Source organism: Heloderma suspectum, chromosome 1, assembly GCF_057233095.1.
Source record: "Heloderma suspectum isolate Gila_16-S chromosome 1, 16-S_ref, whole genome shotgun sequence".
Lineage (NCBI taxonomy): Eukaryota > Metazoa > Chordata > Lepidosauria > Squamata > Helodermatidae > Heloderma > Heloderma suspectum.
Window position 1 is genome coordinate 284135695 of NC_139458.1, and position 17224 is coordinate 284152918.

The 17224-nt window shown below is 42.9% G+C and overlaps 1 protein-coding gene across 1 annotated transcript in view; it reads right to left on the reverse strand.

The window, feature by feature from the left end:
* CSMD1 (CUB and Sushi multiple domains 1) overlaps positions 1-17224 on the reverse strand; it is a 1446416-nt gene that overhangs the window by 220378 nt on the left and 1208814 nt on the right. The window contains exons 33-35 of the mRNA XM_084811779.1: positions 12724-12819; positions 5273-5476; positions 448-572 (exon numbers count right to left, since the gene is read on the reverse strand). Of these exons, the coding sequence (XP_084667905.1) occupies positions 448-572; positions 5273-5476; positions 12724-12819 (425 nt within the window). The remainder of the gene's footprint in view (positions 1-447; positions 573-5272; positions 5477-12723; positions 12820-17224) is intronic.

A 17224-nucleotide genomic window follows, 5' to 3' on the forward strand; every position in this document is an offset into this window, starting at 1 on the left:
TCATCATTGTTTAGGCACTCTTGGTGTTCATTTAATGGAAATACATTGAGTTGCAATGGTTGGTTATTTCTTTAGCTACCAGTGAATGGTGCTATAACTTTACTTAATTACGCTTTAAAAAGCTTCCGTTAACAGATCATCAATCCTGATTCCCAAACAGGTTCTTTTAACTAGAGTGCTTTTAACCAAAATGCTATGTAGTAAATGTAGGAATCTTTTGGCTTCCATGTATCAGTTGTGATGGAGAGGGATGGGGGTCTATTTCCTCACCCAAGAGCCTGAAACTCTGCAAATGAATCTGTCAGGGGAACATGAAAATGTAAGCAAGCAGGTTACTTTGTTCAGATTTGGTTAGGGGCCATGTAGAAAATTAATCAATTGATAATCTATTAATTTCTACTATTGTGAAGTAGCTAATATTCCATTGTTGGCGAAATATGGACTTGCCTGAATACCTGATCCCTCAGTCACTATGATTTTCCACACACAATTCAAGCTGTTACCATAAGGTTCAGGATAGCCTGGAGACAATATAGTACCTCTCCGTTCAGTGAAATTCCGACTGCATGGTACTGAAAGAAAATTGAATTAGAGATAATGACAAAGCTATGCCCACTGAACAGCAAAGTGACATTAAAAACAGAAATAAAATCTGATTTCTATCATTCTAATGATCAGTCTACAGAGCAATAAGCAAAAACAAATCATTCACTTAAAAGGTAGCCTCTAAATATATAAACATAAATATATACATTCAATTACATTTTCTCTGATCATAACCATGATTGCCAAACCACAATGACATTTAAATTCAGGTGGCTTCTAGCATGTCTTCCTTTGTCTCATTCCAGCCAGACTTTCCCAAAAGACAGGCACTGTATTGCAGGACTAGAGTAGAAGAAAGCACTACAGAAGAACTGAAAATGGCTAGGAGAGGGGGACAGGAAAACAGCCACAGAGTCTGAGGAGTAGGGGATTCGACTGGAAGAAAAAAATGTATTTGAAGACAGGGAAACAGGGAATGAGCCCTGGAGGCTAGATAAGCTCTAAGCAGCCCCACAGCTACATGCCCCAGATTTGTAAAGACAGGGTAGACCATGCTTGCTTGCCAGGCCTGCCAACACAAAACTATTCTATTCATCATTAATCCTCTTGACATCTGTTATACAACAGTGTCTGTAGTGTTCTTTGATGGTTTATGAAGCAGAAGGAGGACTCATGTTTCTCTCTCTCTCCATATAGATAGATAGATAGATAGATATATAGAGAGAGAGTTTCAAGGAGAAGAGTTGGGCTCTTTGGAATAGATCACTTCAGGAATAGCTATATCCACACCGGGAAATAGAACTTCCCTCTGTAACAGGGAGTAGCACTCATAGTCAACAAAAGGGTGGGAAAAGCAGTACTGGGGTACAATCTTAAAAATGATAGAATGATCTCAGTACGAATCCAAGGCAAACCATTCAACATCACAGTAATTCAAGTCTATGCCCCAACCACTGAGGCTGAAGAAGCTGAGGTTGATCGGTTCTATGAAGACCTACAACACCTTCTAGAACTAACACCAAAAAAAGATGTCCTCTTCATCATAGGGGATTGGAATGCTAAACTAGGAAGTCAAGAAATCACCGGGATAACAGGCAGGCATGGCCTTGGTGTACAAAATGAAGCAGGACAAAAGCTAATAGAGTTTTGCCAAGAGAACAGGCTGATCATAGCAAACACTCTTTTCCAACAGCACAAGAGACGACTCTACACATGGACGTCACCAGATGGTCAATATCGAAATCAGATTGATTATGTCCTTTGCAGCCAAAGATGGAGAAGCTCTATACAGTCAGTAAAAACAAGACCTGGAGCTGACTGTGGCTCAGATCATGAGCTGCTTCTTGCAAAATTTTGGCTTAAATTGAAGAACGTTGGGAAAACCACTAAACCGTTCAGGTATGACCTAAATCATATCCCTGATGAATATACAGTGGAGGTGAGGAATAGATTTCAGGGATTAGACCTGATAGACAGAGTGCCTGAGGAACTATGGACGGAGGTCCGTAACATTGTTCAGGAGGCAGCAACGAAATCCATCCCAAAGAAAAAGAAATGCAAGAAAGCCAAGTGGCTGTCTGATGAGGCTTTACAAGTAGCTCACGAAAGAAGGGAAGCGAAAAGCAAAGGAGAAAGGGGAAGATATACCCAACTGAATGCAGAGTTCCAAAGAATAGCAAGGAGAGACAACAAGGCCTTCTTAAATGAACAATGCAAAGAAATCGAGGAAAACCACAGAATGGGAAAGACTAGAGATCTCTTCAAGAAAATTGGAGATCTCAAGGGAACGTTTTGTGCAAAGACGGGCATGATAAAGGACAAAGAAGGCAGGGACCTAACAGAAGCCGATGAGATTAAGAAGAGGTGGCAAGAATACACAGAAGAACTATACAGGAAAGATCTGAATGTCCCTGATAGCCATGATAGTGCGGTCACTGAACTTGAGCCGGACATCCTAGAGAGTGAAGTCAAGTGGGCCTTAGGAAGCATTAGTAACACCAAAGCTAGTGGAGATGACAGTATTCCAGCTGAGCTATTTAAAATCCTAAAAGATGATGCTGTTAAAGTGCTGTATTCAATATGCCAACAAATCTGAAACACTCAACAGTGGCCACAAGACTGGAAAAGGTCAGTTTACATTCCAATTCCAAAGAAGGGCAACACCAAAGAGTGTTCAAACTACCGCACAATTGCGCTCATTTCACATGCCAGCAAGGTGATGCTCAAAATCCTACAAGCTAGGCTTCAGCAGTATGCGAACCGAGAACTACCGGAAGTACAAGCTGGGTTTAGAAGAGGCAGAGGAACTAGAGATCAAATTGCCAACATTCGCTGCATCATGGAGAAAGCAAGAGAATTCCAGAAAAATGTCTATTTCTGCTTCATTGACTACACTAAAGCCTTTGATTGTGTGGATCACAACAAACTGTGGCAAATTCTTAAAGTGATGGGAGTACCAGACCACCTTACCTGTCTCCTGAGAAACCTGTACGAGGGTCAAGAAGCAACAGTAAGAACCAGACATGGAACAACCGATTGGTTCAAAATTGGGAAAGGAGTACGACAAGGCTGCATATTGTCACCCTGCTTATTTAACTTATATGCAGAGTACATCATGAGAAATGCCGGGTTGGATGAATCAGAGGTCAGAATTAAGATTGCCGGGAGAATTATCAACAACCTCCGATATGCAGACGATACCACCCTAATGGCAGAAAGCGAAGAGGATCTCAAGAGCCTCTTGTTGAGGGTGAAAGAGGAGAGTGCAAAAGCTGGTTTGAAACTCAACATTAAAAAAACTAAGATCATGTCATCTGGCCCTATCACTTCCTGGCATATAGAAGGGGAAGAAATGGAAGCAGTGACAGATTTTACTTTCTTGGGCTCCAAGATCACCGCAGATGGTGACTGTAGCCATGAAATTAAAAGACGCTTGCTCCTTGGGAGGAAAGCTATGGCAAACCTAGACAGCATAGTAAGAAGCAGAGACATCACCTTGCCGACAAAGGTCCGTCTAATCAAAGCTATGGTTTTCCCAGTAGTAATGTACGGCTGTGAGAGCTGGACAATAAGGAAGGCTGAGCGCCGAAGAATTGATGCTTTCGAACTGTGGTGCTGGAGAAGACTCTTACGAGTCCCCTGGACTGCAAGGAGGTCAAATCAGTCCATCCTAAAGGAAATCAACCCTGAGTGCTCATTGGAAGGACAGATAATGAAGCTGAAGCTCCAATATTTTGGCCACCTTAGGCGAAGAGAAAACTCCCTGGAAAAGACCCTGATGCTGGGAAAGACTGAAGGCAAAAGGAGAAGGGGACGGCAGAGGATGAGATGGCTAGATAGCATCACGGATGCAATGAATATGAACTTGAGCACGCTCCGGGAAAGAGCGCAGGACAGGAAGGCCTGGCATGCTATGGTCCATGGGGTCACGAAGAGTCGGACACGACTGAACGACTGAACAACAACAACTGTAACAGGAAAACATACCAGAAGCTGTATGTATTCCAGTAAAATTATATTATAGATATTATCATTCAAATCCTTGAGATCTTCTTTTGTTTTCTCTCTAAAGGCACACTGGCCTTTAGGGATGAACACATCCCTGTCCAGTATCAGTGGGTGCCGGCTGAAGCATTGCCCCTGGCCCCGCACTTGTGTCCCCACAAAATTGCCAAGGCTCCCGCACTCACCCTGGATCCTCTCCATGAGGAAATGGGCCATTTATGCCTCTAAAATTGCATAGATCAGCCTTTCCCAGCCTGAATTTGTGCATATTTAAATATGCACATTTTTAATGAGCTCCTTTTTCTGTAAAAATAAGCTTGGCAAAATGGTGGGTGCTCACACAGACAGGTACAGGTCAGTGTGGGGAATATCCGGGAGGGCATGGGCGGGGGTGAGCAAGGCCAGAGGCTTGGCGGGTGCAGTCTGGGGGCATGGGCAGGGGGGGGGTATGGATTCCCAGACCAAGTCAGGCATCTGTGCCATGCCCATCCCTACTGTCCCTATCAGCATTATGAATAATTTCAGTGCACAAGCCTAGGGAGAAGAAGAAAAACACTTAATAAATATGCAAGAATCCAAAATGGTAAACACAATTCCACTGGAGGGTTTCCCACAAAAATGACATAAGTTAACTGCATCAATTGGGCAAAGCTATTTTGATTCATGTTATACTACAATATTTATTTATTTATTAAATTTATTAATCACCCATCTGGCTGGTCACCCAGCCAATCTGGGCGATGTACAATATTAGAAACAGTTTAAAACAATAAAATTCTACATTAAAAACATCACATTTCTAAAAATACCCTAACCCAATACTAGGATCATTACACTAGAAGAGCAATTTCCAAATTGTATCCTTTAAGCTCCTATAAAGGGTGTTTCAGGAAGAGCCCAATTAGTTAACATAAGGCTGATTTCCAGAGGTTCATGTTATACTATTATATTTTTGATTTTGGAGGCAGTCACGTTGATCATAAATATTCAGCAACCATGCATCTACCTTGTTAATCTAATAGTTATTATGTGAAATACTATACTGCCTACCAACCAGCTGATACTCAATTACTTCTGAAATGATAAATTGCTCTTTTAAATTGGACATGGCCAGGATTAATCAATGGAGAGAGAATTTAAGGGTTTAATACTACTTGATGAAACAAGTAGCGCTCTTAAATTCTGATTTAGAAACAGATGACCTAAATATAATAAGCCTTACCCACACAGCTTGGCACTGTGTCATTCCACTGGGCTAAAGCATTGGGCACCGACCGGCAGCGGATAGCTTTGGAGCCTTGCAGAAGATAGCCAGGGCTACATTCAAAGCGAACTACAGAACCTGCTGAAAATTCAGAGCCAATCCTCCTACCATATCTCGGTTCTGGGACGGAGCTGCATTGTGTATCGCTTGTTCGTGGAACCGCTGCATGAACAGGGGGAAAGAAATGTAATCAGAGAAATACCTCCAACACATCACAAATAATTTACCTTTAGGTAGAATTTGCTGCACTCAGAGTTTTGTACAGTAATGTAAACTTAAATTTTGGGGGGCCTAAAGCTTCATACTGATCAGGGTTGAATTCCTCAAATCATTTTTTCCAGAGCAGTCACACCAAAAATCAATCAAGCTACTCTTTAAGAAACCGGTTTGACGACTAACCCTTAAACAGACAAGTATGACAGACTAAGTCCGTAAGCATCATTCCCCTTGGTCTAATGCAGTCTGACTGATTTGATTAGGAATAGCTTGCAGTAAGAATATTCTCGATTGCGGCCAAAATGTATTATGTAACTGAAAAAAGATAAATCACTGGATTTTTAAAAATGGACATTCTACTTCAGCTTATGCTGCCTTGCATGCTACACAGCAGGCCATGTGCTACTGAGTGGCAGGGTACGGGTGGGTGAGTGAGTGAGTGAGTGAGTGAGTGAGGCTGGCAGCAGAGGCTGGAAAAGCAGGGTACCTGCTGATGGACCCAGGGCTCAGAAGGGCCCATTTTCACGTCAGCTCATTAGGCCAAACATCACTGCCCAAACAAGGTGGTGGCAGCAGCAGAGTCCGCATCTGCCATCGCAAACCCATTAGGACATGTGCTGACATGAGGAAATAAGAGGGAACACAAGATATCAACAGTAGGACATTCACCAAACAACCTCACCTGCAAGAATGACATAAGAACATAAGAAGAGCCCTGCTGGATCAGATTAAGGGTCCATCTCGTCCAGCATTCTGTTCACACAGTGGCCAACCAGCTGTCGACCAGGAACCCACAAGCAGAAGACAAGTGCAACAGCACCCTCCCACCCATGTTCCCCAGCAAAAGGAAGATAAGTGATCCATTTTTTAAACTAAAACATCCCCACCCCACTCCACCTTTGCTCAAGGTCTCTGTCTGTCAGGGTTGCCCCTGAGTGCAACAATTGGCAGAGTAACTCAGAGTCTGAAGAGGAACTGCAAAACAGAGGGAGGAAATTTCCCAACCCCGGACAGAGATGGATAGGCCTACTCCTCAAGCTTCAAAGGCACAGCTGGAGGGAGAAGGTCCCTCTTCACCCATCCCTGTGAGAGATAGCGAACAGGGAGAAGGGGGGCTGGTACAGCCTGAATTCTTAGATGCTAGACACAGATGCAGAGACCAGAGAGAAATGGCAGGGGCGGAGCTTAGCTGATCTGATCTGCCCGATTGGCCCGGCAGGAACAGCTGCACTTAGAGTCCTCATGAGATAGAGGCAGATCCCCACCCCATCCCTTAAGTTAGGATAGCAAGCTCGCCTGTTCCTCAAATGGTAGGCATCTTTCATAGTTTTCCTTTGAACTTCCTGAAGGTATTTCCTTTTGTGAAAGGAACTGTGAGTCACTGACGATTAGCATCTGAATGACCCATTCAATTAAGTGCATTAAAAAGCCTTGGAACTGAAGTCTCTTGTCTGTGTTTTGATTTGGCTTTTGAAGTTTGACAGCAGGGGCAAAGGGAAACATGACACTGTCTAACATCTAATGACTTCTTAAAAACTTTTAGTATATGGCAATGTTTGCAACTGTTAAGTCTCCAAATGGCTGTAAAAATATAAAATATGATTTCTGGATTCTTCCTGGACACTATCCTATGTATGTCCATGCAACAGTAAGCTCTATAGGGTTCAATAAGACTTGCTCCCAGGTACTGTGTATAGGACTGCAGTCTAAAACTAGCAACAGTAAGAAAGCAACAAACCCCTTTGGTCTACCTTCATGGTATAAAGATTACCACCCATAGGAAACACTAGTAAAATCCAGAATTTTAGTGCAGCTCTGATTGGGCAGTAGCATTGATATTTATGCAGAAAGTAGAGGCATATGGGTGGGGCACATGAGAAGCAAGAGAATGCTTTTCAATTTTTGAGTGATTAACATGAGTTATAAAAGGGGTGTTTGTCTTCAGGGTCACTCCCCAGTGTCTTTATAAGATAAATGTCCAAGTGGGGAATCTTGTCTCTACTGCACATGCATGTAAATGAGTGCATGCAGTAATGCAATGCTCAGATGGCTATTTTACATGTTAGGGAAGCTTATTATCAACAAGCTGCAAGACAATTATGTTTTTCTAGTATAGAATTATTTATTTCATTTTATTATATTTATGCTTCTTCCAGGAACTAAAGGATCTCCCCATTTTTATCCTCACAACAATCTTGTGAAGTAGATTAGGCTGAGAGGTAGTGACTGGCCCAGATTATCCAGTAAGAAATGGGAGGCATTTGCAGGTCCTCCGCAGGCAGCAAAATGTCCTGAGCCAGCACTGGCTATGTATGTGTGTGTAAGGATGGGCGAACCACCCTGCGCCTGCCCCGCTTGCCACTTACTGGACTGCACCATTTACCTGCCCATGTTTGGCTCCCTGGTCGACCCGGCGGATGGTCTGTGTGGGCCCAACAAGCTATGTGTGGCTGCCTCACTTCTCAGCGAGCCGCTAGTTTGCATAACATTGGAGGCTCGCTGTTTTACATAAAAGATGCTTTATGTCAATGGTGGCCATCAAGCGGCCATTTACGCAAGATTACAACTGTGAATGGTCTTTATGTCCACCATTTATGTAAAACATTTTTTATGTAATACAACAAGCTGCCATTTTTATGCAAAATGGCGGCTCGCTGAGGAGTAGGGCAGCTGTGCGCCATTTTCCAGGTGCCTACAGACTGCCCGCCGGCTCAGCCAAGGAGCCAAACATGCTGGGTAAGTGGCGGCAGTCTGTGGCCGGGAGGCTGAGCACTGGGGAGTCTGCTGGACTCGGCTCCAGCCCCTTCCTGGACTCCTGCAACATCCCTGTGTATGTGTCCTATTTGACTGTTGTGCCTGAATGAGGTGGTGAGTCAGTTATGTCTCTTTCTTCAGTGTGTGTGTGTGTGTGTGTGTGTGTGAGAAAGAGAGAGAGACAGAGAGAGACAGAGGGAGGGAGGGAGGGAGGGAGGGAGGGAGGGAGAGGGAGTGCTTCGGTTTCCTGTATGTATGTGATGTATGCTGTAAAAGGTTAAGGGCGGTGTGAGTGTGTGTGTAGAGCTTAGTTGCTGCTTTATGACATAGTTACTACTAATCATCATGCTCTTTGTGAAGTATAAAATATAAAGAAACGCAGTCATCAGAAAAAAGAAGGCAGCTCATATGAGACAAGAAGAAATATATAGTTCAGAAAATGGCATTGAAAAAAACCCATTATATCAAAATCCAAAGGCAGAAATCTAATCTTGTACTAGCTTTGATCAGAAAATACAGTCATATTAGCTATAGCCCTCCTTTCCCTCCTAATCCTTAGCCTAATTCTAAGTGATAATGTTGACAAGCTAGACTTCTTAGATGGTATCAGAAACAAAATGCATTTTTCTGTGGTCATTATTCTTCATCTGTTAGTGCTTTGAAACAAAATAAAAATCAGCCTACTGGAAAAGTGAACAAGGAATAGGGTCAATCTGGAATACTAGGTGATAAATAAAATGATTGACTTTGCAGACTAGATTAGAGTTTTCATTCAGGAATGTGGATGCTGCTGTCAAAGGTATTTTAACATTAGCAGGCAGGCAGTCCTGGGAAATCTGTTCCTATATTTCACAAGAAGATTGAAAATTCCCAAATTGTGGAAGCATATTTATTAAATCTAATTAAATGCCACAAACCACATGCCCTGGCTAAATCTTTTAACAACTAGGGATCGTACTACATTCATCATCCAAAAATATAAACTTGAATAGCTGCAAGGTTCTCCAGAGATAGATAAAGCAGGTTTATGTACTTGATTCATTTTGAGATGCTGCTGAGAACAGCATTCCCTGTTCTCAAATTCAATCCTTTCTGGCTCCTAGACAAAATAATCTGATATCCTAATGCTAGTGACTGAAAAAACAAAAACAAACCCAACGTACACCCCCTCCCCATTCTAGCACACAACTGTACACTAATTGAACAATTTGTTACATGATAAAGACATGCTTCTTCTCCGCTATTCTGGAACAATATTTGTATAAGGAGTTGAAGAAAACTACAACAAATAGGGTAGTATCCAATGGTTGAACTCATGGAAGAATCTCCTCCCCTCACAGAAGAACTTACTCAGCACAACTTCCATTCAATGAACTGAAGCTCTTTCTATTCAGAAACACTAGATGTTGCCCATAAAGTCAGTAAAAGTGGCTGGGCAACTGTAAAGTCGCAGGGAGAGCATTTTCAAAGTACATTCTCTGCGCAGGAAGGGGGAAAGCAGCCACCTCACAAGCTGAGCAGGGATGTCTTTTGAAAGTGTCTGTGCAGTTCTTGGCTCAAAAAACATGTGTCGATGTCTTTTAAATAAGCATTTTGAGAAAGAATATGTTTATAAACGTATATTTTGAGAGAAAGTATGTTCAAAATTATATATTTAAATACAGATTTAAAAAAAATAAAGAGATTGATGAGTGAACAAATGCAAAAGTGACACAGGCTGGAAATAGACTCATTTGTCCATCACTACTTAGGACAGCTTAAGCCTAGGGATGCACAAATCTGTCCGTTTTGCTTTCTCTCACATTCATTTTTTAAAAACCTCAAGTTGTTTCTCTTCTGAAAATGAACAACTTTGCAAACTATGGAAAATTCTTATCTAAAGCAAACTGAAATGAAATTCTCAACCATCAGAAGACCACCCAAATTCAATAGGTCTAGCTATTCCCAGTATGGAGAGGACCAAGATGTACCTGCTTGCTAGTTCCTTCTGCATTTGATTCTTTTTAATATCAAGTTCTTTTTGTCCCAAATATGGAGAACTTTGCAGATTTTGGTAAAGCTTTATCAAAACAGAAATGAAATGAAATTCTCACCCATCCCTACTTATTTCAGTGGATTTATGTGTGCCAAACACAGTGTTGGATTGTGGCTGTTTTTGGATATTTTGATAAATGGAAAAGGAAAAGTCCATCTTTAACTGTGGGGTTAAGATGGCACAGCAAAAAAAGTTAGTAACAGCAGAGAGTTACTAACTTTTCTCTAACTTCACAATTTAGAGAAATAGCTGTCAAATTTCAACTGCAATCTCACCATTTGCTATGTCCCTTTCAATACATGCTTTGCATGACATTTCATTTCCAAAAATTCCCTAGTAGCAATTAAAACTTGTGAATTTCCTTTGTCTTTAGCCAATTTTGATAGCCAAATGCATTGGATATTGTGGTAGACCTCTGAATACATGAAAGCAGATTCAAAATGTGTAAAATCTAGGCCACTTTGTATTTGCTTTCTTGTTTCTGAGACTTATTTTATTTATTTATTTATTTAGTCATTCATTCATTCATTTAATTTCATTTCTATACCGCCCAATAGCCGAAGCTCTCTGGGCGGTTCACAAAAATTAACACCAAACAACACACAATAAAACAATTTAAAATATATAGAACATTAAAACCACAATATAACAATACAACCACAATAAAACCTAGCAGCAGTGCAGGAGTTTAAAATACAGATTTAAAACAGCAACGATAAAAATTTAGAAAGCTAAAATGCTAAAATGCCTGGGAAAATAAAAAGGTCTTCACCTGGCACCGAAAGGAATACAATGTAGATGCCAGGCAAACCTCACTAGGGAGCTCATTCCAGAGCCGGGGTGCCACAGCAGAAAAAGCCCTCCTCCTAGTAGCCACCCGCCTCACTTCCTTTGGCAGGGGCTCACGGAGAAGGGCCGCTGACAATGATCTTAAGGTCTGGGCAGACTTAGGATACATTATTCATTGGTCATAGAAGACTACTGACCAACTGTTATAAGAATCAGGAGGATGAGTGAAAAGCACTTACCTATGCATGCACAGGTTCCACATACCATGCTGGCTGAATGAAAGCGCTTTTAACTCATGTGCCAGTTCCCTTGCATACTGTGTTTGCATACCAGAAAAACTTCATTTTGGGTCATAAATTACTAGCATATGAATTCTGCACATAAGGAGTTTAGTGCACAGTTAAATGTTTTTCACACATGCCACATCACAACTATAGTAGCCCTATCTCTGTTAGGGATGGCGGAGAATTTCTCCACAAATCTTGGGGAGGCCGAATGCCAAAGCATTCGGCCCCCCAAAATTGGCGGTGAAATTCTCTGCCCCCCCGCCACCCCCCCCCCCGGGATGGGACTTACCTCCCTCAAATGTCCCTCTCGGTGGCGTTTCGGCGGCGTTTCGGTGGGGGCGGGGGCAGCGGCTGGTCTTCCGACTGGCTGCCGCCGCCGCCATTACAAAGTAAATGTTAAAAACACGCACACACACGTGATAGGCTACGTAACGATTTACGTAGCCTATCACGGCTAGATTTCCAAAGTCAGCCATGATAGGCTACGTAAATCGTTACGTAGCCTATCATGGGTGACTTTGGGAAAAAAAAAGCACGTACGCAAATGGCAGTGCCCATGGGCGCTGCCCATGGGCGCCGCCATTTGCGTTCCTTATTTGGGCCCGTGTAGTCTACGTAATGATTTATGTAGACTACGGCGAAAATAAAGGCAACACAAATAGCGTTGCCCTTATTTTCGCCGTAGTCTACATAAATCTTTACGTAGACTACCCGGGCCCAAATAAGGAACACAAATGGCGGTGCCCATGAGCGCCGCCATTTGCATACGCGCTTTTTTTTTTTTCAAAGTCACCCGTGATAGGCTACGTACCGATTTACATAGCCTATCACGGCTGACTTTGGAAATCTAGCCGTGATAGGCTACATAAATCATTACGTAGCCTATCACATGTGTATTTTTTTTTTAACATTCACTTTTTTATTTCGCGGCCGAGGAGATGGGGCGCTTCTCCCCGGCCTGAATTTCGGCCGGGCGAGGCGGGGCGCCTCCCCCCCCAGCCTAAATTTCGGCTGGGTGAGGCGGGGTGCCTCCCCCCCCAGCCTGAACTTTGGGGGGAGAACTGAAGCGCCTCCCCCCCACCGCGAAGCAAGCTGCGGGACCAGGTAAGTGACTTTCGTACATCCCTAGTGATCATAAAGGCAAGAAAAATAACTTTTTGGGGAAAAGATAATAGCTAACATTTTATAATAATGCCAAGAACCATATGGGATGGTTTTATAAGATATACTGCATTTCCCATCACTACTTTGTAGTATAATTATATTTAGTGGCAACAAGCCCATGCATAGTCCACAGAACACAGGAAAGTAAAAGGTAAAAAAAGTACCTTGGTAGACAAAATGGAACCCCCTGGCAGATGCCCCGCTCTTGGCACTAAACCTCAACAGAATTTGATTGGATGTGGCTAAAGGCAAGGTCTCCCCTATATGTTAGAAATTTTAAAAAGGAAATCATGAACAATATAAATATCAACCTACTTTTAATACATGTAGGCATAAAACATTGAAATCTAGTGTTTAGACAAGATTAGTATTTTTTATGTATTATTTTATTGGTAGATCTCTGAAAAATAATGCAATAAAAGTCACTATAGTTGAGCTGAAATTATGCATCATTTTCCAGGAATATTTTCAGATGTTGAAAAATGCTTATTTATTTTCGATGATATTTCACCATTTCTTTCAAAAAACATGCAGCTGTTTATTTACATTGCCTGCCCTTTCAATTGACTTCATTTATTGTTAGCATTGTTATAACTGGGACTTGCAAGAAAAAGTTCCTGTTTACTGTTCCAGGGCACCTCTACACCAGCCTAAAATCCTGCATTTAAAATGGGGCTTTCTGCTTCCATTTTCAATGCAGGATCACAGCTGACTCCCTTTACATGCATTCCTTTCCTCCTATCCCTTTCCCCCCTCCTTCTCTCCTTCTCTGAGTCTTCCATTATCTTTCATTGATCTCACTCCTCTTCCTGCCGCTTTTACTGTTTTCACGGAGGAAACTGAAGTGGAACACAACGGGGTAATTTGATAGCTCATTATCTGTGATCTATTTAAAAATGGAACAAAGGGCATTTAGTGCAGGAGACACCTTGAATGATCCCGGCATCATGTAAAGATCCCGCAAACTTGTGAAGGAACAATCTCAATCACAGGATAAAAGCCCAGTGTGAAGGCACCCTCAGGCAGCCAACCATACCTTTTTCACAATATTCTATTCAGTTTCCTCCATCAATTGTCAGTTAGGATTTGGTAGCCACTGAGTATGCTCAGTCTTCAATAGACTGTTTGTAGGTGTGTCCCCTGCCTTAAGTTTTTTTTTTTTCTGTGTAGTTTTCATACTTCTGCAAACTTTGGGTGAAATCCACCAGTGTCTATCTACTAGCAAAACTGATGCTGTTGGCAGAATAGACTTTACCTCTCCATAGCTCTCTGCAGGCACCTACAATCTGATCCGGAGGGTTGGGTGGCCCTCTGGAGCAGATCTGAGGGCCATGCAGGGACTGCAGGGGGAGGAAAGGGAGAAGAAGTCCATTTGTGTGAGCAGAAGTTTGCTCATGTGACACTGAATGTCATCCCTCAGGTGTCCCCTAAGCCTCTTGTACATGGAACCTGCTGTTTTGGCTACATCTGGACCAGGACCCACCTCTGAACACTAGAAACAGAGGGAATGATCATAGAAAGAACTCTGATTCGGTACGCACTGTTATTCATGATTGTGTGGGATGAGACATGTGTCTAATCTAAACTGAATCCTACGGGGAAGGGAGATGTAATGTTGGGGGTAACAATGGACGTAGGCGCATGCCCTGCAATGGAGAAAACAGCGCTCATAGCGCCCAATAATAGTCTTCAGACACATGTAGGAAGAAAGCCAGACTATGAAGCACATGGTCTTCGATGTCTATATACTAATGCCCAGAGTATGGGAAACAAACAGAACGAACTTCAACTCTTAATACAGGAGGGAAATTATGACTTGATAGGTATAACTGAGACTTGGTGGGATGACTCTCATGACTGGAATACAGCAGTTGAAGGATATAACTTGTTCAAAAAGAACAGGAGGAACAGAAAGGGAGGCGGGGTTGCACTGTATGTGAAAAATACATATCTCTGCACAGAAATACAGGAGGAGGAGCTTGGTAGCCCCATCGAGAGCATCTGGGTTGAAATAAATGGAGCAAAGAATAAAAGGAACCTGGTGGTCGGAGTCTACTACCGGCCACCCAATCAAGGAGAAGCCAAGGATGAAACTTTTGAAAAGCAAATAGCCAATGTTTTAAGGAAGCATGATGTAGTAGTAATGGGGGACTTCAATTTCCCCGATATTTGTTGGGAGACAAATTCTGCAAAACATGGCCCCTCCAGGAAATTCCTGACTTGTGTGGCGGATCACTTCCTCCTACAGAAAGTAGAGGAAGGAACTAGAGGATCGGCTATCCTTGACTTGATCCTAACCAACAGAGATGACTTAGTGGAGAAAGTAGCAGTTACAGGAACTCTGGGGGAAAGCGACCATGTTGTACTTGAGTTCTTGGTTCTAAGGGAAGCAAAAGCCGAGTGTAGTCAAACGCGTACCCTGGACTTTAGGAAAGCTGATTTTCATAAACTCAGAACAATTATCAGTAAGGTCCCATGGCAAGCAATGCTAGCAAGAAAAGGAGTCCAAGATGGGTGGGAGCTTTTAAAAAAGGAAATTCTCAAGGCACAATCACAAACAATTCCAACAAGAAGAAAAGGTGGAAGACAACAGAAGAAGCCAATGTGGCTTCACAAAAAGCTTAGGGATGACCTGAAAACAAAAAAGGACACATATAGGAAGTGGAAAGAAGGCCAAGTAACAAAGGAAGAGTACAGGCAGGTAGCACAGAATTGCAGGGATGGCGTCAGGAAGGCTAAAGCGGAGAACGAGGTGAGGTTAGCGAGGGATGCTAAAAACAACAAAAAGGCTTTCTTCAGCTACGTGCATAGTAAAAGGCAGAGGAAAGAAATGGTTGTTCAGCTATTAAATAAGGATGGCAAAATGATAACAGATGACAAAGAAAAGGCAGAGGTGCTCAATTCCTACTTTGGCTCAGTCTTCTCCCAAAAGAGGGTCTATGACCCCCCTGGCAAAGGCGAAGTACAGGCTGAAGGGGCAGGATTGCAGCTTGAGATCGACAGGCATATGGTCAAGGAACACCTCATTACTTTGAATGAGTTCAAATCTCCAGGGCCAGATGAACTGCATCCTAGAGTCATAAAGGAACTGGCAGAAGAACTCTCAGAACCGCTGTCTATTCTCTTTGAGAAATCATGGAGGACCGGGGAAGTGCCAGATGACTGGAGGAAGGCTAACGTTGTCCCTATCTTCAAAAAGGGTAAAAAGGAGGAACCTGGGAACTACAGACCAGTCAGTCTGACATCAATCCCTGGGAAAATTCTGGAGCAGATCATAAAGCAATCCATCTGGAAGCACCTTGACAACAATGCCGTGATTACTCGAAGCCAACATGGATTTGTCAAAAACAAGTCCTGCCAGACAAATCTGATCTCATTTTTTGATCAAGTCACCTCCCTTGTGGACCGTGGGAATGCTGTAGACATCATATACCTCGACTTCAGCAAAGCTTTCGACAAAGTGCCCCATGATATCCTGATGAGCAAACTAGCTCGAAGTGGGCTAGATGAAACAACGATCCGGTGGATCCACAGTTGGCTACAGAATCGGACTCAAAGAGTGCTTATCAATGGGACCTTCTCCAACTGGGGAGAGGTAACGAGTGGGGTACCGCAGGGCTCAGTCCTGGGCCCAGTGCTCTTCAACATTTTTATTAATGACTTGGAGGAGGAGGTGCAGGGAATGCTGATCAAATTTGCAGATGACACAAAATTGGGTGGGATAGCTAATACTTTGGAAGACAGAAACAAAATTCAAAGTGATCTTGATAGGCTGGAGCGCTGGGCAGAAAACAACAGAATGGCATTTAATAGGGACAAATGCCAAGTTCTGCACCTAGGAAAAAGAAACCAAATGCACAGTTACAAGATGGGGGATACGTGGCTCAACCACACTACGAGCGAGAAGGATCTTGGAATTGTCGTCGATCACAAGCTGAATATGAGCCAACAATGTGATGTGGCTGCAAAAAAGGCAAATGCTATTTTGGGCTGCATTAATAGAAGCATCGCTTCCAAATCCCGGGAAGTACTAGTTCCCCTCTACTCAGCACTGGTTAGGCCTCATCTGGAGTACTGTGTCCAGTTCTGGGCACCACACTTTAAGAAGGATGCAGACAAGCTGGAGAGGGTTCAAAGGAGGGCAACAAAGATGATCAGGGGACTGGAAACAAAGCCCTATGAAGAGAGACTGAAAGAACTGGGCATGTTTAGCCTTGAGAAGAGAAGACTGAGGGGAGATATGATAGCACTCTTCAAGTACTTGAAAGGTTGTCACAGAGAAGAAGGCCAGGATCTCTTCTTGATCATCCCAGAGTGCAGGACACGGAATAATGGGCTCAAGTTACAGGAAGCCAGATTCCGGCTGAACATCAGGAAAAACTTCCTGAGTGTCAGAGCAATACGGCAATGGAACCAATTACCTGGGGAGGTGGTGGGCTCTCCCACACTGGAGGCCTTTAAGACGAGGCTGGACAGCCATTTGTCAGGGATGCTCTGACTTGGATTCCTGCATTGAGCAGGGGGTTGGACTCGATGGCCTTGTAGGCCCCTTCCAACCCTACTATTCTATGATTCTATGATTCTAAGTATTGCCCTCACTCTCAAATGAGTTAATTTACCCTGGTGACATCACAGTAAAATTTAATTAGCTATATAGTTGTGATG